Raw genomic sequence first — 23,905 nt, forward strand, 5'->3', positions numbered from 1 at the left:
ATCCTGGGCCCGGTCGATAAGGATGTCTTAGAAGCCGAAGCAGGAGAAGCAGCTGGCGAGTTAGCTCGATGGATCCAGCACAGCCTCCTCAGCGCTCGAGAGGTGGAAAGCAGATAAGAGAAGAAGAAGCAAGTTAGCAAGTAGAAAGTAGATAAAAGGAGCTTCTCCATCTCGTCGTCTTCACTCCGTCGTCTTCATCTTCATCTTCGTCTTCTTCTTATATATTTTATATCTTCTTCTCTTTCTTCTTCTTCTTCTCTTTTTGGCTGCTTCACTTTCTGCCCCTCCAAGCGCCGTCACCGCCCTCGCCCGCCTCGCCAACTTCGACTTTTCGACTTTCAACTTCAACTTCAACAACTTCAACGACAACGACAGCAACATCGACAACAAACTACAACTACAGCAGCTTCGATAGAGATAGAGAGAGACCGTCTGTTGCTTGTCTCCAGCTTCTACTTCTTCTGCTTCTTCTTCTCTGCAATTGACGTCGCTCGCTCATCACCATGTGGTAGGTCCCGCTCCTACAGCCTCACTCTTAAGACCACCACCAGCTAACGCCCTCGCTCGACAGTGGAATCTTCGGCTACATCAACTATCTGGTCGAGAAGGACCGTGGATACATCATCCAGACCATCATCAATGGTGAGTCTTGAGTCTCGATCCTCCAAACGATGCGGTGGGACGTTGCTTTAGGGCCTTACTAACAGGAACAGGCCTCTCTAGACTAGAGTACCGTGGCTACGACTCGGCCGGCATAGCAGTCGATGGCGACAAGAAGAACGAGGTCTTCGCCTTCAAGGAGGTCGGCAAGGTGGCCAAGCTCAAGGAGCTCATCGACGCCTCCAAGCCTGACCTCTCCAAGACCTTTGAGTCTCACGTCGGAATCGCCCACACCAGATGGGCCACCCACGGCTCCCCTTCCAAGCTCAACTGCCACCCCCATAGGTAGGTCAATATCTAGTATACCATACAAGTGAGAGAGAAGAAGAAAAGCTAATTGGAACAGGTCTGACCCTAACTGGGAGTTCTCTATTGTGCACAATGGAATCATCACCAACTACAAGGAACTCAAGGCCCTGCTCGAGTCCAAGGGCTTCCGCTTCGAGACCGAGACTGACACCGAGTGCATTGCAAAACTCGCCAAATACCTCTATGACCTGCACCCAGACATCGACTTCACCGTCCTGGCCAAGGCCGTCGTCAAGGAGCTCGAGGGCGCCTTTGGTCTGCTCATGAAGTCCGTCCACTACCCCCACGAGGTCATTGCGGCCCGCAAGGGTTCCCCCTTGGTCATCGGTGTCCGTACCGAGAAGAAGATGAAGGTCGACTTTGTCGATGTCGAGTACTCCGAAGAGGGCACTGCTCTACCCGCAGAGGCTGCCTCGCAGAATGCTGCCCTCAAGAAGTCGGCCACCAGCCTGCTTGCCCCGCCAGACAAGAGCCTGCTTCACCGCTCCCAGTCCCGAGCCTTCCTGTCAGACGACGGCGTACCCCAGCCAGCAGAATTCTTCCTCTCCTCTGACCCTTCCGCCATCGTAGAGCACACCAAGAAGGTCCTCTACCTCGAGGACGACGACATTGCTCACATCCACGAGGGCCAGCTCAACATCCACCGTCTCAACAAGAACGATGGCACCTCCAACGTCCGTGCCATCCAGACCATCGAGCTCGAGCTCCAGGAGATCATGAAGGGCAAGTTCGACCACTTCATGCAAAAGGAGATCTTCGAGCAGCCCGAGTCCGTCGTCAACACCATGCGTGGACGTCTCGATGCCGAGAACTGCAAAGTCACCCTCGGTGGCCTGCGTCAGTACATCTCCACCATCCGCCGCTGCCGTCGTATCATCTTCATTGCCTGCGGAACTTCTTACCACTCCTGCATGGCCGTCCGCGGTGTCTTCGAGGAGCTGACCGAGATCCCCATCTCCGTCGAGCTGGCCTCTGACTTCCTCGACCGCGAGGCCCCCGTCTTCCGTGACGACACCTGCGTCTTCGTCTCCCAGTCCGGTGAGACCGCTGACTCACTCAATGCCCTCCGCTACTGTCTTGAGCGCGGTGCCTTGACTGTCGGCTTCGTCAACGTCGTCGGCTCTTCCATCTCCCTGCTCACCCACTGCGGTGTCCACATCAACGCCGGCCCGGAGATCGGTGTTGCCTCCACCAAGGCCTACACCTCTCAATTCGTCGCCATGGTCATGTTCGCCCTCTCCCTCAGCGAAGACCGTGCCTCCAAGAGACAGCGCCGCGAGGAGATCATCAAGGGTCTTGGCCTTGTCTCCGACCAGTTCCGCGAGATCCTCAAGCTCAGCGAGCCCATCAAGGAGATGTGTGCCAAATTCTTCAAGAACCAAAAGTCCCTCCTCCTCCTTGGCCGTGGAAGCCAGCACGCCACCGCTCTCGAGGGTGCCCTCAAGATCAAGGAAATCTCCTACCTGCACTGCGAAGCCGTCATGTCCGGAGAGCTCAAGCACGGTGTTCTTGCCCTCGTCGACGAGAACCTGCCAATTATCATGATCTTGACCAGAGACAACCTCTTCGCCAAGTCTCTCAACGCCTACCAGCAGGTCATTGCCCGTGCCGGTCGCCCTATCGTCATCTGCAACCCTGACGACGAGGAATTCCCTGCCTCCGAGACAGAACGCATCGAGATCCCCCGCACCGTCGACTGTCTTCAGGGTCTGCTCAACGTTATCCCTCTGCAGCTCATCGCCTACTGGCTTGCTGTCGGCGAGGGTCTCAACGTTGACTTCCCACGTAACTTGGCCAAGTCAGTCACTGTTGAGTAAACAGACTGGTCTGCCCTGAACCAAAACCAACACAAAATCAAGTTTTGCCTTTTTTTCCCCTCCCCTTTACCATTAAAGGAAAAAAGGAAACAACTTCGGCTCGATATAGATCTGAACAATATTCACCTTGGGTTTTTTTTTTTTTTTTTTTCTTAAATATGGAGGATTAAAAAAGAAAACAAGAAAAAAGGACAACCAAAAATATTCCTAAGCAGGGTTCTCTCTATCAGAATAACAAAAAATCAATCCCAATTCCTTCCCCCTCCCTCCTCTCCCCCCTTTTTCCCGGCCCCTCCATTCCTATCTCCCTCCGAATTACCCCTCCCTTAACCTATCATCCCCTCCCGCGCTTCCCTTTTTTCACTCCGTTTTCATTTGTTACGAGGTTCAGCTTTTCCTTGCCATTTTCCTCCCTTTTGCGGTCCTTTCTGCTTCCACTCTATATGTTGTAATGCGACTCTGCATGCTTGCGTGCTATCTGTCTATCTGACCTCGGTGATATCTTACCCTGCGTAGCTACCTATATAAATAAGATCCTTACATCCCTTCATCCATTCGTCCTTGTCATGCAAGTAATTATGGACTCTATAAAGGCCTCTTTCTATAGCAACAAAGAAACCCATCAGGGCAGCTTTGACCACGCGGGGCTTATCTCAGATAACCGGCTTAGTAAGCTGAGCTATCACTTACTAATACTCCCTAGCGCATCTCGATATAAACAGCAAACAATATCCAGCTTTCCTCCCACCTAAACCGCCGTCTCTGCATAATATTCCCTATTTTGACACCATGTACGGAGTACTCCCTCGAGGTGCCTGTCTCCGAAGAATCCCGCAACATCCTGACTCGTACGCCTGCATACGCAAGCCTGACATATTCCATTCAGCCGTCCCGTAGGCCTCTGCCTTGGGCCCCAAATGCGTTAGAAGCATCACGTGGGCCAACTAGACAAGCTCCAACAGGTTCTCGACCAGCCTCGGGATCAACATCCTCACTTCCGCACATCGACCTTGGGCGGCCGCGAGTCTACATATAAAGCACCGAGCAAGCTGCCTCCGACACACAAGTCACACAAGTACACCACTGCCTAGACACCCACATACCTCTCCCAAGAATCGGCACCAAGATACATTGCATCACTCACAATGGCTACCATCAAAGGACTAAGCGCAGCGCCGAAACTCGATGGTACGCTGAGCTGCCCTTATCTATAGCATACGCTCTTGCTGTCCCCACCAACCCTCGCACAACGCAACGCCATGCTAACAACGACGACATATTAGGCTCGAATTTGCGCATAGCCATTGTCCACGCACGCTGGAACTGGCCGATAATCGAGGCTTTGCTTGCGGGCGCCAAAAAGAGCATTCTAGCAGCTGGTGTCAAGGAGGAAAATCTCGTTGTCCAGTGTGTCCCGGGGAGCTACGAGTTGCCCTTTGCCATCAAGAGGTGGGCTCGCTTCACTATCCCATAACTCAGCTCAGCTTGGCTAGGCGGGATGGATGTCGTGCTAATAGGGTTCTTTTCTGTAGTATCTACGAAGCCTCCCAGGCACAATCTAGTTCCAACACCGGCAAACCATTTGATGCCATTGTTGCAATTGGCGTGCTAATCAAGGGCGAGACAATGCATTTCGAGTATATTGCTGACGCTGTTAGTCATGGACTGATGCGTTTGCAGCTTGATATGGGTGTGCCGGTGATCTTTGGGGTGTTGACTGTTCTCAACGACGAGCAGGGTCTGGCTCGTGCGGGACTGTGTGGAGGTGAGAAGTCACATAACCATGGAGAGGACTGGGGTACTGCGGCGATTGAGATGGGCCTTAAGAGGAAGGGTGCGTTGAATGGTCAGATATTGTAGGTAGGTAGAGTTGGCATGATAGGTTAAAGAGATAGAGATGCCTTTTGAAGGCTGTATTTTAGGGGGGGCTGCAGTTCGGATCAAGAAGAGTTCGGATAATGCCTTGCCTAGTTATCTATCTATATGCGATGACGCTTTATTCCTCCATCTTATCGTCGTCTTCATCATCGTCGTCCTCATCGTCGTCCTCTTCCTCATCATCCTCTTCTTCAGTCATGGCTTTCTTAGCCAACCGCTCCGCTTCCTCGAGTAGCTCTTTGGGGACCTGCTCGTGTCTTCCCTTGGTAGGACCATCAAGAGAGCTGACCCAGGTCATTTCCAGCTCGAATTCTTTATCCTTGCTGTCCTCGTGCGAGATGTAGATGATTCTCGCTGCCTCTTTGACTCCATCCACCAGACTCAGCTTGCCAGCGGGGAGATCTAGTTTCTCCAGCTCGGCCTTCGCGGCCTGTCGCCCTTTGCCTGTCGCAGCGCCATAGTAGCCCTATCACTCCAGCAGTTAATACACAAGGCCTTCCAAAAGCTGACAGATAGATAAGAAGATAAGAAGATGACGTACCCAGTAAGCACCGCTGGGCTCGATCATGAACAAGCCAGGACCACCGGCCTTGGCTCCCTTGACCTTACCGCCTGAACCGCACTCAGGGCCAGACCCAACCTGGCCGTCTACAGGTAGCTCGGCCTCTGAATCCCATCCTCCAACTATAGCAGAGATGCCAAATGGCCGAACGGAAGAGTACAAGGTATATGCCTGGACGTATCCTCCTAACCGGCTGGCCAGCACGTCCGTGGGAATCGGTCCCTTATATGTACTTCTCCACGAAGAGGCTTCGTCACGAGCTCTGGAAACAAAGTGTCGTCCGTCGGGGATCAGGCCAGAGGAGACCTAGAACAAATTAGTAACATGCTCTCTTATCTTCTGATCCCTTAGGAGCAGGCTAGGCGAAAGACATACTATTCCAATGTTCCTGTCGACGGTAGCTATTCTCTTGTTGGCGCCGGCCTTGAGTAATTTGCTGCTGATAAGCTTCTCTACGGCCAGAACAACACCATCCTTGCACCGTATGCCGATGGACGTGCCGCCATTCTCAACTGCTTTTACCGCGTATTCTACCTGTGTGACGGGTTAGCTGGGGGGGATATGTTCCAGGCAAGCGTAGAGTGAGGTGAAGGGCGAGAGCAGCGCACTTGAAAGTTACGCCCGTCTGGAGAGAAAACGGAGTTCGACAAATCGTATCCTGTTCCTATGGAGGTCTGTAATAGTTAGCACAGCAGTCCGGATGCCTGGTATGTGTACCTCTCTAGTCGTCAATTGCTGTATCAACATACCATCTTGATGTTGTTGTGTCGGAGTTGTCAGTCAATGAGAGCAGCAGGGTATGTCAACGGTAAAATCAGGCTGTTGGCAGTATGGATCGGCACTCCTCGTCCTTTTCATCCGGCGGTTCTCTTCTCTTCTCCTCGTCTTTGCTTTGATATCTTCGTCGTCCGCCTGCGTCTTGTTTGGCGTTTTTGGTTCCTTTTGGAGCTTCGAGCTGGCTGCGTCACGGGACTGCTGCCTTCATGACTAAGAGATGACTAATCTCAACTATCAATTTCTTGTTTTTCTTTTATCATTATTTTGGTTGAACATCGAACAAACAAGAAGTCGAGCAGACGGAGGAGACGAAAAGGAAGAGAAGAAGAGAAGAGCCGGCGATAACTGTTGAGCCTATGGGACCCCTGCCTCGGTAATAGCTAGGACATGACATGGACTGACCTGCAGGGCCTTTTTTTTGTTGCTCTTCTTCGCTCGTTTCTGCCTGACATGCCTGTTTAGCCGCCACTTAACCTGCCGGTTGGGCATCGATCGTCTATCAACTCGCTGACTCGCAGACAGGAAATAAAGGACCTCAACCCCGAAGACTCGTTCTTCCTCTCTACCAGACACATCGTGAACTCCTTGAACTTCCGAAGCTGATACTTCCCGGCCTCTTTTAATCGCCTTGAACGCTTATCAACCTTACCCCCTTTTTTACCGGGCTAGTCCATACTCCACAACCCTGCCCCGCCGTCGCTATATCTTGTTTTCCACTGCTTTTGCCCTCTAAAGAGCAAAACAACACCCGGTCTCTGCCTTTAGAAGTGCTGATCGGTCAGAGAAACAGATTTCTTCGGTCACGTAGGGCAGACTGTTCGTCACTATTCCCACCTGCTCCCGCGTTGGGCATCACCGGACCCGTGTCAAATCATCCCTCTCCCCGCCATAATCGTCATTTTCCAGTACTTCAAGATCAAGATCTTTGGGAGAACCCGAAATAGACAACTTCTTTCCCCTTCTTTCGAAATTTTGTTGTGCTTCCTTCAGCTAGCTAGAACATATATAGGAACAAGAAAAGGAGTTGTTTATTGCCCGAAGTTCTCTCTGAAAAGCAAATCCAAAAGACTATCATCAAATCCTAACATACCAACCAACAAATCAAACAAGCCCAGGCAACGACAAGAAAAGACAGGATACACCTATCTACCTCACTCTCACCTTGAGCCAAGATGGTTTCTGCTCTTCACCGATGTCCGTACTGCTCGTACGAGACTGATTTGTCAGGCGCCCTTCCGGCCTTCACAGAGAACCCTCACTGCCAGAGAGTAAGGAGTTCCTACAGCGCAAGCATATTGTTTATTAGGATATTATTCTAACAGCCTCAATAGTGTGGATTGTCTGCAGCTGAGGGTGACATGAAGATGGACAATGATCTTGCTGCACTCTTTGCTAGCAAGATGGCTGTGAGCAATGGACCAGCACAGCCACCTTCAGGCAATGTAGCCCCTCCTCAAGCACCCTCTCACACATCTACCGACACCGATATCGATGCCATGCAGCAGGAACACTCTAACACTCCCAACCCTGTTGTCTCTGCCCATGGATTCTCCACGGAGGATACACTCAGAAGCTACAATATTGACCCAAGCTCTCTATACCCATCCCAAATTGACTTGTTCAGACAAGCGGCTCCAGAGCAGAAATTCCGCCTCATCGAGCTATGGCGCATATCCCCAGGTTCAGCCATGCCAAACATTCTTCCAAGCCAAGGAGCCCACATTGTTCAAACAAACTTTCTTTCAAACCTCAAGGAGAAGTCTCAACCATACAGTGGTGACGACATGATGATGGATGATGATAAGATCAATGCTGAACCATATGTTCTCTCGGGGTACGAACAACTCGCTCAGCAGGAATATGAGAGCCAGAGCGCACCAGCCTCGACATCTCTATCAACCCATACCTACAACCAAGCCACTGACCCAGTTTACAAGGGAAGCGAATGGCAACAGGAGCAACAACAGCGTGCTATGGAAAATCAATATGGCGAACTCCAGATGAAGAAATACTACTTTGGATGTGGGATTTCGAGAGCTCACTGGCTGGAGGACGAGCAGATGCTATAGAATCGGATGCGCAAGAATCGGTGGCTATGATATCACTTCCTTCTACTTTCATGACTTCTTAGTCGCGCTTAGTTTGAGAGATACTATTGGGATTTTTGAGCCAGCACTTTATCTTGATTTCCTATTTCCCTCTTTTTTCTTATGATTTGTCTATGTGAACCCATGGAGACGACTACTTGCATGAACATTATACACAGACTTTGTTGGCCCTCGATTACCAGTTAGATTATTGTTAGTCCTGTTTTACTCTCAATACCCATCTCTACTACTTTGCACAAGGTTCATGCATCGTCTTTCTGTATTGACTTCTATTCTCCCAATATAATATGTGTATGTAATCTAAGGGTACTATTTCGGCTTGATACTAGCAATATTGTATATATAGGGGCATAGAGCTACAGGAGATATATACGAACTCTTAAATTGGTTAAAACATGCGTTACAGTAGAATTGGTTGTAAACCGAAAGGTTAGCTGGGTTTTGACTGGTGTTAAGCATCCCTAACTTTTGAAGATGTAGTTTTTGATATAAAATAATTAAGAATACATTAAAAATAAATATCTTAATAGCCAGAAGACCTTCCCATATTATGGCAGTTGTGGTTGATACTCAACTATTTCGCAAACAAGCCTATAAGCTAGGTCCGGGGTTATATTACAAGTCTATTGTTCGTATGATTGAGGTTAGTACGAACCCAAAGACGCCCATAAAAATAATAGTCAAAATTGTGAAAACTACGGGCTTTGTAGTTTATTAAATTCTGGGGTTAGCAGTTTGAGCAAAACTTTTATAGGAAATGGAGCACCTACATCTGTTATACCCTCTTCAAGGAACCTCTCGATCCACATCGTCTGCATTAGCGTTAGTAGAGTGTAGTTTACTTCTTTATAAAAAGCATGTTATATACCTTATCCCACCTCTCTTGTCTCTTCACAATTGCTTTCTGCATTCTATGTTAGCAGCGGTGCAGTTCACTGCTCTATAAAATATGCGTCATACCTCCTCCTGTTCCTCCAGCTCCGCTATTCCCTTCTTCATTGAGCGTCAGCAGGGTGTAGTCCACTTCTTTCCACAATATGCTACGTACCCTATTTTCCTCAGCCCCCCGAGATCCGTCTATTCTGTTCTGATTTCAAAGTTAGTGGTTGCAAAGTCTCTGGGAGCTGTATACCTTACACACCTTTTCTTTCGATAGATCTGACCATAAAGATAAAGCAAGAGAAAGGGTAGCGCCGGTTTTATGTGCTGAATCCTTGATAAAGAAGCGCTCAATATCATCGACATTGGCGCAGTAAAGTGCCTCCCCAAAGCCCTCGAAAGAAATAGGCATCTCTTGAATTGTAGGATGGTCTACCGGGAGTTGTTTCAAAGCTGCAACCCATGATCTCAGAAAAGCTCTTACTTCCTCTGGCATTGCATTAGGGCACGGGCATGGCGGAAAGCCTGCGTTTTTCCTGTTAAGCTAAATAGAAAGTCAGTTTACCGAGAAATCGTTGTAATATTCTCTCTTGTGTCGAAAAGCACACCTTGTTTAAAGTCATTTTTCACTAATGATGGGTATAAGATAAAAGAGGGCTATGGCTTCAAACATTGAAGGTATCGATGTATACAGCTTTCTTGCATCTGGACAGAGGTGTTTTTGCCATAGAAGCTTCAGTTTCTATAACGACCATGACGTCATGAGATGTTAACAATGGCGCTTATTTAAGTTTATCGCGTTTAATAACGGTCGAGATGTCTTCGGCTTAGCGGCTAATATTGCCGGCTATTGGTTTGGGTTAAGCGCCATTCAAGTGCCCTACGATTTTCGATACGATGAATTTAACAGGATGATTGAACCTTACTTCTTGGCGGATAAACAGTATTAATTGTTATCAATTATCAATATTATGTCATATTCACATGTATCATTCAACATCTTCGCATAATAAAGGAACTAGGATCAACATTGACTTAGTAGATATAACGTTCTTGGTCAAGTGTTCCAACGAATAAAACATAAATGATGCAGGGCATGTATAGACGTCGTAAGTTGAAGGAAATATGAATCTCGATGATCAAACCCAGCTGTTAAAAAAAAAAGATGTCGAGATCCTCTCGTGGTTCACCCTCTTAGATTTTCTTATATCTTATGCAGGCAGTGCCTAGATGTTTCAATTTTTACCCAATAGGGTGTTTGTTTTAAACATGATCGACTTCGATGTAGTACGAACTTCGGCTTGATGTGACTTCTTAATTTGGGGTTTTCAAAGAAACCAAGAGGCGTTCGTTTTTGATCGACCGTCTGCATATGTAAGAAGCCAAGTTGCGGTTGCGAAACTTCGTACGCCTTTTGTGATTCTTTGTACAATCTCACCCACATGGTAAATACAAGGATTGGATTACATAACTGAGCACAGTGACCGATCTGTTGGGTAAATCGTGAGTCGAGTATATAAAGAAAGCCAGTTGCAACCAGTTACTGAAGATTCTTGGAGAATAGGACAGTAGACAAACAGATATATATATTTATTCAGCCATGAATGATCGAATAGCAAAATCAGTCACCTTCGCCTCATCAATACAGCAACACTAAGAATAAAGGGCCTGGATACAAAATTGTATAGCCCTTATTCAAGTGCGGAGAGAGGAAAACTGAAAAGCTGATAGCTGGAGTATAACAGAGAGCAAGGCAGATATATGGTAAGATTGAAAAGGGTGTACATGGCCATATAAAAGCCAAACTTCCGTGAAATAAAAAGCAGGAAGGGTAGTAAGTATAAACAGAAAAGGGAGGTTGGAAAGAAGGTTGGAGATTGAACCAATTAGTAGCATTGTTGAACCCCTTCCCAGACACTCAGTAATGATAACCCAAGACCATGTAGTATAACCACCCTGGGATGATACTGGACCGAGAACCCACGTACTCCAAAGAAAAGCAAACTGGCCTGGTCTCAGCGTCAACTGTCATGTAAAATCGAGATTCCTCCTCTTGGTCCTTTGTCATAACTGCCGACGTTGCACGGTGTTGGAAGTAATGAAGACGATATATCCCTGCATATATCAAAAGGGTGTGTGTATAAAGGTGGGCACTTGCTCGTATATATAGTGGTGTCGTTCCGCCTTGTATATAAGGACTGTCTCCCTAAGAAAGATGCGAGGGGTTGAACAATGTTGCAAAAAATGCTGTTGTCCGATATAATCGTAGGTTGTTGATGGACGAGTGAAGGATATCGATGGCAGGACGGTGGAACGAAGCTCGGTCTGGAAAAACACAAAATATCGAATAGGTACAGCGAAAAAGGAACAAAAGTTATCCTGACGGACGGATAGCCGCACGCCGGCGGTAGCTCATACACACAGAACCTCACACCACACCGATTGTCCTGCCACTATCCAAGCCATGGATTGAACCCCAGGGGTTTCCATGACTGGTGTGGCAGTTGGGCTGCTAGGAGTATCTAGCAGGGCTGGCCGGGGATATGGCACCACTTCTTCTCAACTACAGAACGAGTCAGTACAGGGCGTCAGACGGGGCGTATTAAACAACTTACCGACTGGCTCAGGGGCACGAGCCTCAAGCTGAGCTTCGGCAACTTCGGCAGCAGGAGCTGGGGCAGCAATCACAGCTACGGAAGCAGCGGCGATGGCAAGGATGTAGGCGAAGAGCTTCATGATTGCTGATTTGAAGAAGAGAGGAAGACTCTTGGAAATAAAATAAGAGATGTGGCTAAGTGCTTAAGAAGGCTTTGTTTCAAGAGATGATCTTGAAGAGACTCGATAAAGAAGCTGGGCTCTGTGTAGGAAACGTCAAGGAAAAGAATCATGCATGAAGCATGCATGGAGCGCCTCCTTTATAGACGCTCCTTGAGGAAGGGCCTGGGAGAATTTTTGCTGAGGGGTTTTCCAGTTGATTGAACGGGAAGAAGGCATCAATTGCTCAATAGACCGGGTGAATATCACTCAGATACTTCAGACGAGCTGGGTCTGGGAGCAACGTGGAGAATAAACACCACGAGGAATAGAGCCAATAAGGGGGTATTGTAAACGAAGGGATGATGTCCTAGCTTCAGTAACCACAAGTTACTGGGGTTATAGATACGCAATTAATCTATGGAATAAGGGCTTGTATGTCCTAGTGCTCCATAAAGTCAAGCGGAGACCTTCACCTAGGACTACATAGACCGTTGCGTTTTCAGCTAAAGTCGAAGCAAAATGGAAGTGAAATGCCGCAAGAACCACAGGTCCATGACATGAGGTCTGAAAGAGATCCATGTAACAGCATAAAGGAAAGGAGGCAAGCCTGGGTCTGGGAATAAGACTTCCCCAGGCGTTCCGCGGTGATGCCAAAGGCCAGGACGTGGTCTCGACCGTCTTGAATAACAGCTATCTGTATCCGTGTCCAGGTTATGTCTATCAACCAGCGCATCTACACGGGTCAGAGTCCGCATAGTCACCACCAAGGCAAGGGACAGCCAGCGGACGTGAAGATGAAAGACAGTTCGAATCCGCTTTGGTACCTCAATAAGAAGATAGTCGCTTGCAAAAGTGTTCTTTGCTTATTGACAGACTAGCTTCCGCTTTTGGGTCTCAATAAGGATCCAGTGCGCTAGTCCCGATTAGGTAATATCTTGAACTTCACGGTTGAGCTCACATTATTATATTAAAGACGGGCAACAAGAGACTAAGAGATACCATGGGATATCATAAAGGTTAGCTGGGATAGCAATAAACAACGCAGTTTTGACCAAAGCCTCGTAATGGTGGATGCTTTCGCCCGGTTAATGTTGGGTTGCGGGATGGTATTGTGGTCCATGGCTCATGACTTTGGCTGCTGAACGTGGTATCAACAAAGACGTCCTCCAGCTTCTTTGGGTCTTCTTCTCCAATGCCATAGAAGCGCTGTCTATCTTGGCTCTTGAAAGTTGTTTTGCACACAAGCATCAACCGGTCAATGGCTTAGGTTTATTCAATTCAACCTGGATCCTCATATTTCTCCCGGCGAGGAGAGAACAAGGGCACAAGTGCTGTGTCTGCAAACATCTAGCAGCATGGGCTTGTTGGTCAATGCATTGTATTCGAGACATTTTATCCAAATGGGCCAGTCAAGAAGGGTCTGGGTATGATGGCTTGAACAGCCTCTTGGGCTTGCAGTGCAAATCCCTATATTCGAATAATGGATTGGCTGCTTACATCCGCAGGTGGTGAGCCGCGCTTTGAGAAGGCAAAGATATTTGGTTTCTCAGGGCGAGTCCATTGTAGGAGTTCCTTCGATTCCCCGATATCTGCCATCATCTCTCCTCTGGCCCCCTTTCTCTACTGTCGTTCTACCTAGGTCCTTTTTGATAAAGTGACGGGACATCGCGGGCCGATTACACGTGACCGGCTCCGGGATAATAATGATCCCTGTTGCTTATCTAATTATCCGGCGTTACAGGCGGAGAGAGAAGCTCCGGCAGAAAATGCGACTCTCGCGAAACAAATTTCAACCCAAGAAGAGAAAAAAACCTGAAGCTCCGGTTTTCATATCCAGACGTCTCTCTCTTGTGTTCGATGTTTTAGCCATTCAGACGGGATCCTGAGCTACCTGCCACCATGTTCTCTCTCCGGACTGCTCGCCCTGCGCAGGTATGTTCGCTGTTCCCTTGGTATTCGGCTTTTAATGCCCCGCTAACGCAGCTCTTACCATCGCACAGTCTGTCCTGCGAAGCGTTGCCGGTTCTTCGTCATGTCTCTCTCGTGCCTCTGGAGGTGCCAGATGTGAGCTTCTCCCAGTGATTCCGTGTCGTTTGAGGCATTGCTGACCACACAATGGATGTATAGACATGGCTACCGTCCAGTCGGATATCTTCAAGCCGACTAAGTATGGCGGCAAATACACAGTAACATTGATTCCTGGTATGTACCCTCCAAAACCGCAGACTACAACAATATTTGGACTTTTCCTAGCTAGCAATTGGCTTCTTGTTTACTTTTTCTTGCCGTTATTCCCTTGTTCTCTTTGTCCCGAAGCTCCGTCAAGGCTAACCGCAAGTCTACTACTATAATAGGTGACGGTATTGGTGTGGAAGTTGCGGAGTCTGTCAAGACCATTTTCAAGGCAGATAACGTCCCCATTGAGTGGGAACAAGTCGATGTTAGCGGTGTTGACTCTGGAAACAAGCACTCTGAAGACCTTTTCAGGGAATCTATCGCCTCCCTACGACGAAACAAGCTTGGACTAAAGGGAATTCTTCACACCCCAATTGAAAGATCCGGCCACCAGTCTTTCAACGTCGCACTTCGACAGGAGCTCGACATCTATGCTTCCATTGTCTTGATTAAGAACATTCCCGGTTATCAGACCCGCCACAACAATGTTGACCTCTGCATCATCCGTGAGAACACCGAGGGTGAATACTCCGGCCTCGAGCACCAGCCCGTCAATGGAGTCGTCGAATCTCTCAAGATTATCACCCGCGCCAAATCCGAGCGCATTGCCAAGTTTGCGTTCAGCTTTGCTCTTGCCAACAACCGCAAGAAGGTTACCTGTATCCACAAGGCCAACATCATGAAGCTTGCGGATGGTCTCTTCCGCAGCACTTTCAAGAAGGTTGCCGAGAACTACCCAACTTTGGAAACCAACGATATGATTGTCGACAACGCCTCTATGCAGGCTGTCTCTAGACCGCAGCAATTCGACGTCATGGTCATGCCCAACCTGTATGGTGGTATCCTGTCCAACGTTGCTGCTGCTTTGGTCGGTGGCCCCGGAATCGTTCCTGGATGCAACATGGGACGAGATGTCGCCGTCTTTGAGCCCGGTTGCCGTCACGTTGGTCTTGATATCCAGGGTAAGGACCAGGCTAACCCAACAGCCTTGATCCTCTCTGGTTCCATGCTCCTCCGCCACCTTGGCCTGGACGACCACGCCAACCGCATTTCCAAGGCTGTCTACGATGTCATTGGTGAAGGGTAAGCCGTTTTACCACTGATAACTCCAAAATAAATCATATATCGCTAACTTTACTTCTATAGTGCTGTTCGAACTCGTGACATGGGAGGTCAGGCTACTACCCACGAGTTCACCCGAGCCGTCCTCGATAAGATGGAGGCCCAGCTCTAAACACCATTCGCTACCACATTAAGTCGCCGGTCGTCAATATAATAAGACAAAAGTCCGCAATGCATTAAAGTAAATAAGCGCCGCATTCCTGATAGCGAACGCCGTTAATCACCTGCTCCAAACCAACCAACCCCCCCAATACCTCCTCAAACCTCACATATCTGTTTATTTATCTGTTGCCTTTTTTTTGAAGTACGGGATTTTTCTTTTTCTTTGCCGTTTAAACGACCCGCTCAAAGCATGACTGTAGATTAAGACTTTTCCTGTATTGTTTGTTTACCCATAGCGATAATACAAAAAAAAAAGGATATATAACTTCTAGTAATGCTCTTCGAAGTGCGCAGTTTTATGAGAATAAATCTAGTTGGTTTAAATGTCAAAGCGGATTGTATGTATTCGTTTCATTCGTGTTCAAAACTGGGTCATTAATGGCTATAGATAAGCAGGGGTCCGGTATCCTTTGCCCAAGTATCTTAGATAATAGCACTCTTCATGAAGTGCATCTCATAAATCCTCGATTGTAGATAAGACGAAGGAAGATAGAGTTTGTTAAGGCGCAATATTCTGCGGCATGATGAGGTTGTGTCAGCCTTGGGCGGCGCCGGAGTCGCGATGGCTTTGTGCTTCTAGGCTCTGGCGAGACTCCGGTTGAAATAGGGGAGATATCCTGGGCATGAAGCGCTAAGCTGGCGCATTAACAGCCGTAAACAGGCGTCCCAAGCTAGTTCATAGCCAACGAGCCCTGCATCGGGTTGCTTTGTCATGTTCAAGCAGGAAGGTATTAAGAGTACTGAAAGCATAAGGGCCTAATCAAAACGCAACTCGTCTCTTTCGTCCGGTATATTTCGAAGTTGCCTTGACAACCTTGCCCTTTTTCTCCATCTGTTCCTTTTTCCTCAATATCCAAGCTTTGGTTCCCTTGATATGTGATTGATCCGGGCCTCGACGACCCTTGGCAGCCTCCCTAGCTTTCCTTCTGGCATCCAGGATATCAACGTCATCCATTCCCTTGACAACACCAGTGATATCACCTTGTAGTCCACCTCCACCAACAGTAAGTACTAGATAGGTCTTCCCATTCTTGGTGCCCGGGTCATCTTCAAGTATACCGGCGCCAAATCCGGCTTTGATAGCGGCGCCGCTAATCATGCCTCTCTGAGAATCATTTTTGGGATAGAACTGGCATACCGCCCTACCGCCGCGTTTTAGAGAAGCGTATAGCCCTTCGAAAAATCTTTTGAGTCTACCTTCGGGGCTTACATCGCTTGTCTCGGCGTTGCAAAGCCATTGAATCGCACTGATACTGATGGCTGCGTCAAAGGTTCCAGGCCTGAAGGGGACGCCCTGTCCAATGTCGGCTAGAAAGAGGTCACCTTCCACATCCCGTTGAAGCGCTACATCGAGCATGCTAGGAGATATATCCATGCCAATCCAAGTATGCGGGCCACCTTCAGATGGGTCGATGGAAGATAGTATCTCGCCAGACAGGCCTGAGCCGCAACCAACATCTAAAATTAGTGAGGGAGACGTGAGTTCCAGTAGCTCCAGGGCTCGATGTGTCATCTCAGACTGGATATTTTTTATCCGGGAAGAGGATGTGTATTTGCGAGATTCAGAGTCATTGTAGAAGAGATCCGGTGGGCTAATCGGTCATATCAGTTAGCAGTTATTTTGTACAAGGTTTCCGATACACATACAGAGTATCCTCCGGACGAGACATGGCCGCGCGTGGAATCGAGCAAAATTACTTCCAATGAAGAATTCTCCTGTGACCCAGCAATAGATAAAGCTCTATATCTTTGTTGCCCGTTTGTAAACTATCATTCTTCCTTTCTGTCAAAATTTCAAGATAAAAAAATAAAAAAAGAAGTCGTGGGGGAAAATAAGCTCTGTAAAGCGGCGTTAGTTGTTTACTATATTGGTGAAATATGACTCGCCGCTTTAACTAACGACTTATCTGGCTGTTTAGGTTATCGTTTCCAAAGCTGCCAGCAAAGTCGATGACGACGAAGACGCAGAAGAACCAAAGACGACATAATACGCGCCGGTGACTACTCTGATGGCGCATGGAATGGCTATATAATATCCCCCGACCAAGAAACGGCTGTCCTGAGGCCCTCCTTGTCCTGTCATCAGCTGCATTTCAACTATTCCAAGTATAGCTTCAACCATGTGGATTCTGCCATTGTTAGGGTACCTGGGGGTGATAATAGGATTCTGCTTCCTGACATTAGCTATTGGTAATATCACCTCCTATATACCTCTATAGAATCTCAAGACTAACATCCCACCAGCCTCCGGTCTCTACTATCTATCCGAACTCGTCGAAGAACATACCGTCCTAGCTCGGCGTCTCCTAACACGACTGATATACACCATAATAACCGTCCATGCTCTTCTCTGGCTCATAGATGGATTTCCATTCTATCTTACTGTCCTCAGCATCTTCTCCCATATAGTTTACGCCGGCAACCTTCGACGGTTCCCAATCGTCAAGCTTTCTGATCCTATTTTCCTATCCTCCTGTGTACTTGTCGGTTTGAATCATTGGCTATGGTTCAGATACTTCTCAAGCCCGGAATATAATTCTAGCGGAGGCAGTGCTCCTACATCATGGAATCGTGGGGGATGGAAGAGTTCCGGCGGAGGGTATTACTACGGCGCGGCCGTGGACACGCCTTCATTTGGTGAAATAGCCTCATACTTCGGACTATGCGTGTGGTTGATTCCATTTGCGCTGTTTGTTAGTTTGAGTGCTGGAGAAAATGTGCTGCCCAGCATGGGTTCGGAGTATGCGACTGGATCAGTGTCGTCAGGTGCTAGCGTTTCCGGTGACAGCACCTCCAGTTCATCCAAGATCAAAACTAAAGGAATGGCAAAGGCGTTAGTTGATGGTGTTAGGGAATGGGTTAGTGAGAGTGGAGAGGTGATGGGATTCTGGGGTGGGCAAAGGACAAGAAGGTTTTAAATGGCCTGGTTTTCTTTTCTGTCTATTCGTTTATCTCCATCCGTGGACAGCGGAATGCCGTTTGATGGTGACACGGAAGGTGGAGTGTCATTATGTATATTTACGACTGCATATTTCATAAGCTGCTTGCATTACACCTATAGTGATCAATGATTACTGTCTGTGATTGATACAAAATAGCTATTGTAAAAATGTATAGGGAAGGAGTTAATCCCCTCCGTGTATTATCTTAAATGTGCAAATCACTTGGTAATCAAGTGCATCGAGGCTAAACCAGTTAGCCAACAGCCGTGATCAAGTACATATTAAGAGTGAGCGGGGGGGAATGAAACAAGGCAAATGGGTATATCCGTTTGTCTCCAGATTTAGAAAAAGGGAGAGAGCGTAAAGGATGCTGTAGAAGAAACAAGATTGCTTGCAGAAAAGAGATAGGAAGAGGTAAAGGCAAAGTCAAAGTAGGTAAGGAGAAGATTATGAAATTACATGATTGAAATGTCAAGTAAATTTGATTGAAATCACGGAAGCCGCCGATGAGAGGGAAAAAGGGACGGAAGAATTGGTATTTGCGTACTCGCTTGCTAACCGCAGACGCGATTCTCTGAAAAGAATAAGAGGTTAGAATAAAAAATAAAAAAAATGGAAAGAACAAAATAGGAAATGCATGTCAATGCAGGTGAGAAGGTGCTTCCATAGTTAGATGGTGAAATAGATTATGAGGTTCAAGTCAGATATGGAATTATTCTTCATCACGAATCTTAGGGAGGGAGGTCTTCCTGCTGCCAAGTGACATGAACAACAGAGAGCTCTCGCGGCGTTTCGATTTGCTTGGTTGTGAAGAGCTGCCTGATGGCGCCAACATGCCATCCAAGCCACCGAACTGGCCGTCTCGGCTAACGTTCACGTTCATTGGAGTTGTGGAAGGGTCATATTGGTGTTGGTGTGAGTGAAGAGATGCGAAACCAGCGTTGATATCGTAGTTTTCTTTTGCGAGTCGGTAAGCATTAGCATCATTGGATTGACCGTGGAAAGAGTTCTGGTCGTAAGCAGGTGTACATGGTAAATCAGAGAACATTTGATGTCGTGGGGAGCGTATGTCTTCCGGGTTTAGTCCCGGAGACTCGACGGTGACTTCGACAATAGAGCCAGGGCTTCCCGGCCCTGACCCGGAGCCTGGGGCAGTCCCAGGAGGAGAGCTGGGGGATGAGCCACGAGCTTGTGGAAAGGATGGCGGAGTATCGCCAAATATTAGGTCAAAGTCCGATAAGAATAGAGAGAATACAGGGGCAGGGATGTTGAGGGTTGGAGCAAAGACGATGCCGACATTTCGAACCGTCATCTTGTTGACGTCTGAATTGTTGACTACGTTAATAAGGAATTCGGAGAGGGCCTTGAGGAGTGCTATATTTGGCTTTGGTAAACGGTGGACCAAAGTGTGGAACGCAGCAATCTTCTTTTGCTTGTCGTCCAGATCTAGAAGTAGGTTAGCATATTGTACGTACGGGATTAGGGTAAACGAGATCTAAAAAAGGGAATGCTAGTACATACCTAGAACCCTGATGAAATCTAAATGAAGCTCCTTGGTTAGTACTGTGATCGGTAATTCCCGAAGATACTGCTTGAATAACGAAGCCACGGCATGGACATCGTAGTATACGTCTCCTTCCAAGAAATCCAAATCTCCTTCGGTATTAAACCGCTCCTTAAGGCCCTTAATAACTACATTAGAGCCACTAAGACGGAAGATGCCTTCCTCGCACTCGGCCTTGCGAGCACGGAGGTATTGGAGACATCGGTATACGACAGCAGGAAGAGTAGTATCGGCTCCAGGCTCAGGACATGCACAGAACTCCACGGCCTCTGCAAGAGGCAATCCAAATACAGCACGTATCGTCTCCTTATGCTCGAGAGAAGATGCACTTCCATTCCCACCCCCAGACGTCGTTGTTCCGCTAATTGAATCCTGGCGGGAGGTGGAGCTAACGGAATCATTGGCAGCCTGACGAGAGAAGCCCCAGATGCTGCGCTTCTTCTCCTTCACAGAAGACATAGTGCTAGGTTTGTTGCCCCAAGCCGACGGATCTTGGATCTTAACCCCATTTGTAGGACCTGAGATCGGTTTAAATGAAGGGGTCAGTGGCATAGCTTGGTCGAGGTGAGATTGCGGTGTTGCAAGGGAGTCGGTGGACTCGTAGCCCTGGGGTACACCCCTAACGGGCGCTTCGGCAGCCACGACATCATCATAGCTTAGCGCACGAATGCCCTCAGCCTCAGGGACGTCTGAGGAATCCTTTGATGAGCCTTTTTTAGTCGCGTTTGTGTTTACGCTTGAGTTGTTCAGGGGTATGCGGGGTTTATTCGCTGTTTCATCTTTGCCGTCTTTGTCCATCTGTGTTTCCTTATCTTTATCGTCGTTCTCCCCCTCGATCTGTTCGACATGGCTGAGCAGAGAATCAACCCAGGCGTCTCTCTCTTCGTCGCTCTCTGCACAAAGTACATGGCGGACTAGAGAGCTTGAATCCTTCTTTTTCGGTTCCAATATCAAGAACGCATGGCGGTATTGGTTATCATCATAGTTTTCGGCCTGCGAAGATGAGCCGTTTTTGCCCTGACTGGATTGTTTGCCTATTTGAGCATGCTGGATGCGTATGGTGCCCAGATGTGTACCACCAGGGTGCTCATAGTATTTCAGTTCTGGCCCATGAAGAACAAAATATCGTGACTTCCAGCCACCGAAGTTTTTACCACGCTTGGTGAGATACCCTTCCATCTTTGGCTTACCATCGTTTCCTACCTGGATAGTTGCCTTGATATCTTGGGAGCCACCAGCAGAGGAATTGACATTCCCACCTCCAGAAGCGAGACTCATCTCATCATCCCTTGGTTCAATGGCATCGGCAGTGAGGAATCGGCAAATCACCAATGCAGCCTCATCGTCCATAGGTGTGTCGAGTAGCGCTTCGAAATAATTATTTAACGCAGCACGTCTCTCATCAACCTTTGCTGGTGAATGACCACTGAACACAGAGCGGTCTGGTATCCTGCCAGAAAACCTACATAAAGCCTTTACCTGCTGGTCCAGCTGCGGAAGAGCTACGATGGGCTTTTCAACCCGCCATAACTCCGACTTAGACGAGCGAGCAAAAACACTGAGTGTGAATACAGGGTCTTCATCGGGATTGCCACGCTCAGCTGCTGAGGAAGAATTGAGGTTCATATAACTCTGCCGTGATGGGCGGAGACGGGAAGAAGAGACTTGAATGAGAATTGAAGGTAATGAATTAGGTGGGAGTAGCAGATCCGGGTATTCATCCGATACAAGGCCACGGTAAATGGTTTTTGGTGTGGTAGCGGCGGTGGGAGTTGAGCTATCAATCTGCACAGCAGGGTCGATGGTGGGTATAGTGGTAGATGTTGATGTTGATGTGGAGGTGGAAGTTGTTGACCCCTTCTTTTCATGTTGTACTAATTGATGGATGTGGGGATTGGTAGGTTGCTGCGATTGCGAGGCCTGGAAAGGTGCGGGGAAAGCATTTCGCAAAGGTGTTGAGATATTCATATGCCCTTCTCTAGGCATACGAGGCATAGGAGATCCGATGGGTCTATCACCAGGCCGTGGGCTTTGCGGCAATCCAGGACTCATTGGTGGTGCCTTGGTAAGTCTCGCCCTCAGAGATTTGGAGCCATCTACAGGGCCTAGGATGGATGCTAGGCTTTGTCCAGCTTGTCTGGCAGCATAGGGAGGCGAGACAGATGCACGAGGGCTGGCAGGTAATCCTACACCAGCAAATCCAGTGGTAGGTGCAGGTCCAGTCCGGGCCTCCTGTTGTGCCTGTTCCTTCTGGAGAGCTTCAGGTGGGTTGATGCTTTTTGCCTTCTTGTCTGACTGACTACGGCTCTTCGACTTCGACTTCGATTTTGATTTAGACAGTTCTTTCTCCTTCTGCGCAAGCATGGCTTCTCGTAGCCGGTCATCCTCTTCGCGGGTTTTCCGTCGGCCGCGTTCGAAGGTAGGAAGGTCATTCTCCTCGGCGGTTGAATCGTATTCGGAGTCTGATGCGACTGCGTTGGAGTTGCTGCTAGAGGACTGGTTGTTCGACTGCTCTACTTCGATATGGGGACGAAGACGCTGGCTACCCGAGAGCTGTAATGGCGCTGGAGGTGCACGGCGAGACGGCGGCGTGGGTTGTGATTTAGGGGGTGATTCGGATACAGGGGTCTGCACTGGCAATTTAGCCGCCAGAGAAGCATCGTCGTTGGTGCCCTCTTCGGGGAGACCATTAGGAGTTTCAGTCGCATTTCTGTCGGCTTCTGCTTTGATGGCATCCTCCTTCCATTTTTCCAACTCTTTGATTTTCTTCTTCAGTTTGTCCTTGTCCTCCATCGCACGCTCTAGATCCTTGTTAAGCGCCAGGACCATACGACGCTGTTTTTCCACGAGTCTCCATAGTTGCGAGTTTTGAGAGACAGCCTGCTGTTTCTCTTTAACTAGATGTGCAATGACAGCCTCTGGCGAGCCGTTAGCGGCCGAAATCAGGTTGCTGATATCTGTGGAAGTGATGGCGGGGCTGTCGACGGAGGATTTGTGCGAGTGGGTTGTTGGATGGGAGCTGGAAGAGAGAGAGGAGATCGCGGAGTCTATAGAAGAAGTGCGCGGTGTGGGTTTTGGGGTCGATGAGGTCGATGCAGGCTTGCTGGTGGAAACTTGTTGTTGTTGCTGCTGCTGCGGCTGGTTCTGGTGGTTGTTTGTTGTGCTCGTCGGCATGATGGGTGATGTATTGGGAGTAGAACCAGAAGCGGCGGACATGGAGACTGAATCTGAAGGTGAGTGTGAGTGTGATGTATCGTCCTTGTCTGCACTTGACCCCTTCTGTTCGCTTTCCTTCTCTCCTCCCTCTGGTTCTCTGCTGGTAGCCATCAGTTCCCTAGACCGTTGTAGACGTAGAGAAAGCGCCTGGCTCGCCCCCTGACCCTGGTGCTGGCCCGCCATGCGCTCGTGGAAGTAAAGGGCAGAAGGAGAAGGCGACAGAGAAGAGACTGGGCTAACTCTGTTGTCGAGAGAGTGAAAGGTCGGCGTCGTCTGGAGCTGGCGAGGAAAAGGGGAGTAGGAGACTGAGGTATCCAGTCTGGCGGCTGGGGAGGAGGGCGAAGGGGCAGCAGGAGGAAGACGTGAGGAAGGATGTGATGCGGCCCCCGTCTGAGGAAGAGCACGTTGAGTGTGGGCTAGTCTGCTATCGGTATGGATGTTCAGGGCATCCTGGGGCAGCCGGGGTAGTTGCTGTTGCTGTTGGTTTGGTAGATGATGGTGTAGATGTGAGGAATAGGACGGGTGCAGCGCATGGGTAGACAGCGGACGAGAGAGCACGGGAGCGGCTGAGTAGCGAACAGGGGGGCGGCCGTCTCCCTTCACCTGATACTGCTGCTCTTTCTGCGCACTGTGCTGCGGCCGGAAGTGGTACTGCTGCTGCTGCTGCTGGTGCGGTTGAGGGTGCTGCTGCTGCCGCTGCTGGCCAGAGCTGTCATTCATCGTCAGGGGAGAAGCAGAGGCAACAGACGCAGCAGACGACGAAGACGCAGCAGCACAATCAACTGGTGGGACTGGGGCTGTTTCGTGATGGGATGGACCTGGCTGCTGTGCAAGGGCGTGTGCCAGGGCATCTTGACGCTGACGCCGGACATACGACATGGTCAGAGATAGACAGCTCCTCTACCTAACTACCCTATCATCGACAGAAACGGGAGAGGGAGTTCTCTCTGCTGGCGGCGCCGCGTGAAGAGAGGGAC

At 48.8% G+C, this 23,905-nt stretch overlaps 9 protein-coding genes across 9 annotated transcripts; 5 read left to right on the forward strand and 4 right to left on the reverse strand.

The window, feature by feature from the left end:
* Positions 1-68: 68 nt before the first annotated feature.
* ARB_00974 (uncharacterized protein) lies at positions 69-2,786 on the forward strand (the record flags this gene model as incomplete). The annotated part of the gene is given in 5 exon segments (XM_003012677.1): positions 69-132; positions 152-508; positions 541-642; positions 729-945; positions 1,007-2,786. The coding sequence occupies 5 exon segments, from the start codon at positions 69-71 to the stop codon at positions 2,784-2,786; spliced, it is 2,520 nt and encodes an 839-aa protein (XP_003012723.1).
* A 1,145-nt stretch (positions 2,787-3,931) lies between these two features.
* On the forward strand, positions 3,932-4,646 carry ARB_00975 (uncharacterized protein; the record flags this gene model as incomplete). The annotated part of the gene is made up of 3 exons (XM_003012678.1): positions 3,932-3,974; positions 4,001-4,235; positions 4,319-4,646. 3 exons carry the CDS (start codon positions 3,932-3,934, stop codon positions 4,644-4,646), a joined length of 606 nt encoding a protein of 201 aa, XP_003012724.1.
* Positions 4,647-4,782: 136 nt separating this feature from the next.
* Positions 4,783-5,973, reverse strand: ARB_00976 (uncharacterized protein; the record flags this gene model as incomplete). Its single annotated transcript, XM_003012679.1, has 4 exons — positions 4,783-5,130; positions 5,206-5,532; positions 5,602-5,760; positions 5,944-5,973. 4 exons carry the CDS (start codon positions 5,971-5,973, stop codon positions 4,783-4,785), a joined length of 864 nt encoding a protein of 287 aa, XP_003012725.1.
* A 1,388-nt stretch (positions 5,974-7,361) lies between these two features.
* On the forward strand, positions 7,362-8,072 carry ARB_00977 (uncharacterized protein; the record flags this gene model as incomplete). Its single annotated transcript, XM_003012680.1, has 1 exon — positions 7,362-8,072. One exon carries the CDS (start codon positions 7,362-7,364, stop codon positions 8,070-8,072), a length of 711 nt encoding a protein of 236 aa, XP_003012726.1.
* A 3,440-nt stretch (positions 8,073-11,512) lies between these two features.
* Positions 11,513-11,726, reverse strand: ARB_00978 (uncharacterized protein; the record flags this gene model as incomplete). Its single annotated transcript, XM_003012681.1, has 2 exons — positions 11,513-11,553; positions 11,606-11,726. 2 exons carry the CDS (start codon positions 11,724-11,726, stop codon positions 11,513-11,515), a joined length of 162 nt encoding a protein of 53 aa, XP_003012727.1.
* Positions 11,727-13,876: 2,150 nt separating this feature from the next.
* On the forward strand, positions 13,877-15,156 carry ARB_00979 (uncharacterized protein; the record flags this gene model as incomplete). Its single annotated transcript, XM_003012682.1, has 3 exons — positions 13,877-13,949; positions 14,102-15,005; positions 15,069-15,156. The coding sequence occupies 3 exons, from the start codon at positions 13,877-13,879 to the stop codon at positions 15,154-15,156; spliced, it is 1,065 nt and encodes a 354-aa protein (XP_003012728.1).
* Positions 15,157-15,966: 810 nt separating this feature from the next.
* Positions 15,967-16,876, reverse strand: ARB_00980 (uncharacterized protein; the record flags this gene model as incomplete). Its single annotated transcript, XM_003012683.1, has 2 exons — positions 15,967-16,798; positions 16,854-16,876. 2 exons carry the CDS (start codon positions 16,874-16,876, stop codon positions 15,967-15,969), a joined length of 855 nt encoding a protein of 284 aa, XP_003012729.1.
* Positions 16,877-17,222: 346 nt separating this feature from the next.
* Positions 17,223-18,124, forward strand: ARB_00981 (uncharacterized protein; the record flags this gene model as incomplete). Its single annotated transcript, XM_003012684.1, has 2 exons — positions 17,223-17,312; positions 17,426-18,124. 2 exons carry the CDS (start codon positions 17,223-17,225, stop codon positions 18,122-18,124), a joined length of 789 nt encoding a protein of 262 aa, XP_003012730.1.
* A 736-nt stretch (positions 18,125-18,860) lies between these two features.
* ARB_00982 (Rho GTPase activator (Bem3), putative) lies at positions 18,861-23,807 on the reverse strand (the record flags this gene model as incomplete). The annotated part of the gene is made up of 2 exons (XM_003012685.1): positions 18,861-19,594; positions 19,670-23,807. The coding sequence occupies 2 exons, from the start codon at positions 23,805-23,807 to the stop codon at positions 18,861-18,863; spliced, it is 4,872 nt and encodes a 1,623-aa protein (XP_003012731.1).
* Between the last annotated feature and the right edge of the window lie 98 nt (positions 23,808-23,905).

This window comes from Trichophyton benhamiae (assembly GCF_000151125.1).
Source record: "Trichophyton benhamiae CBS 112371 chromosome Unknown contig02295.1, whole genome shotgun sequence".
NCBI lineage: Eukaryota > Fungi > Ascomycota > Eurotiomycetes > Onygenales > Arthrodermataceae > Trichophyton > Trichophyton benhamiae.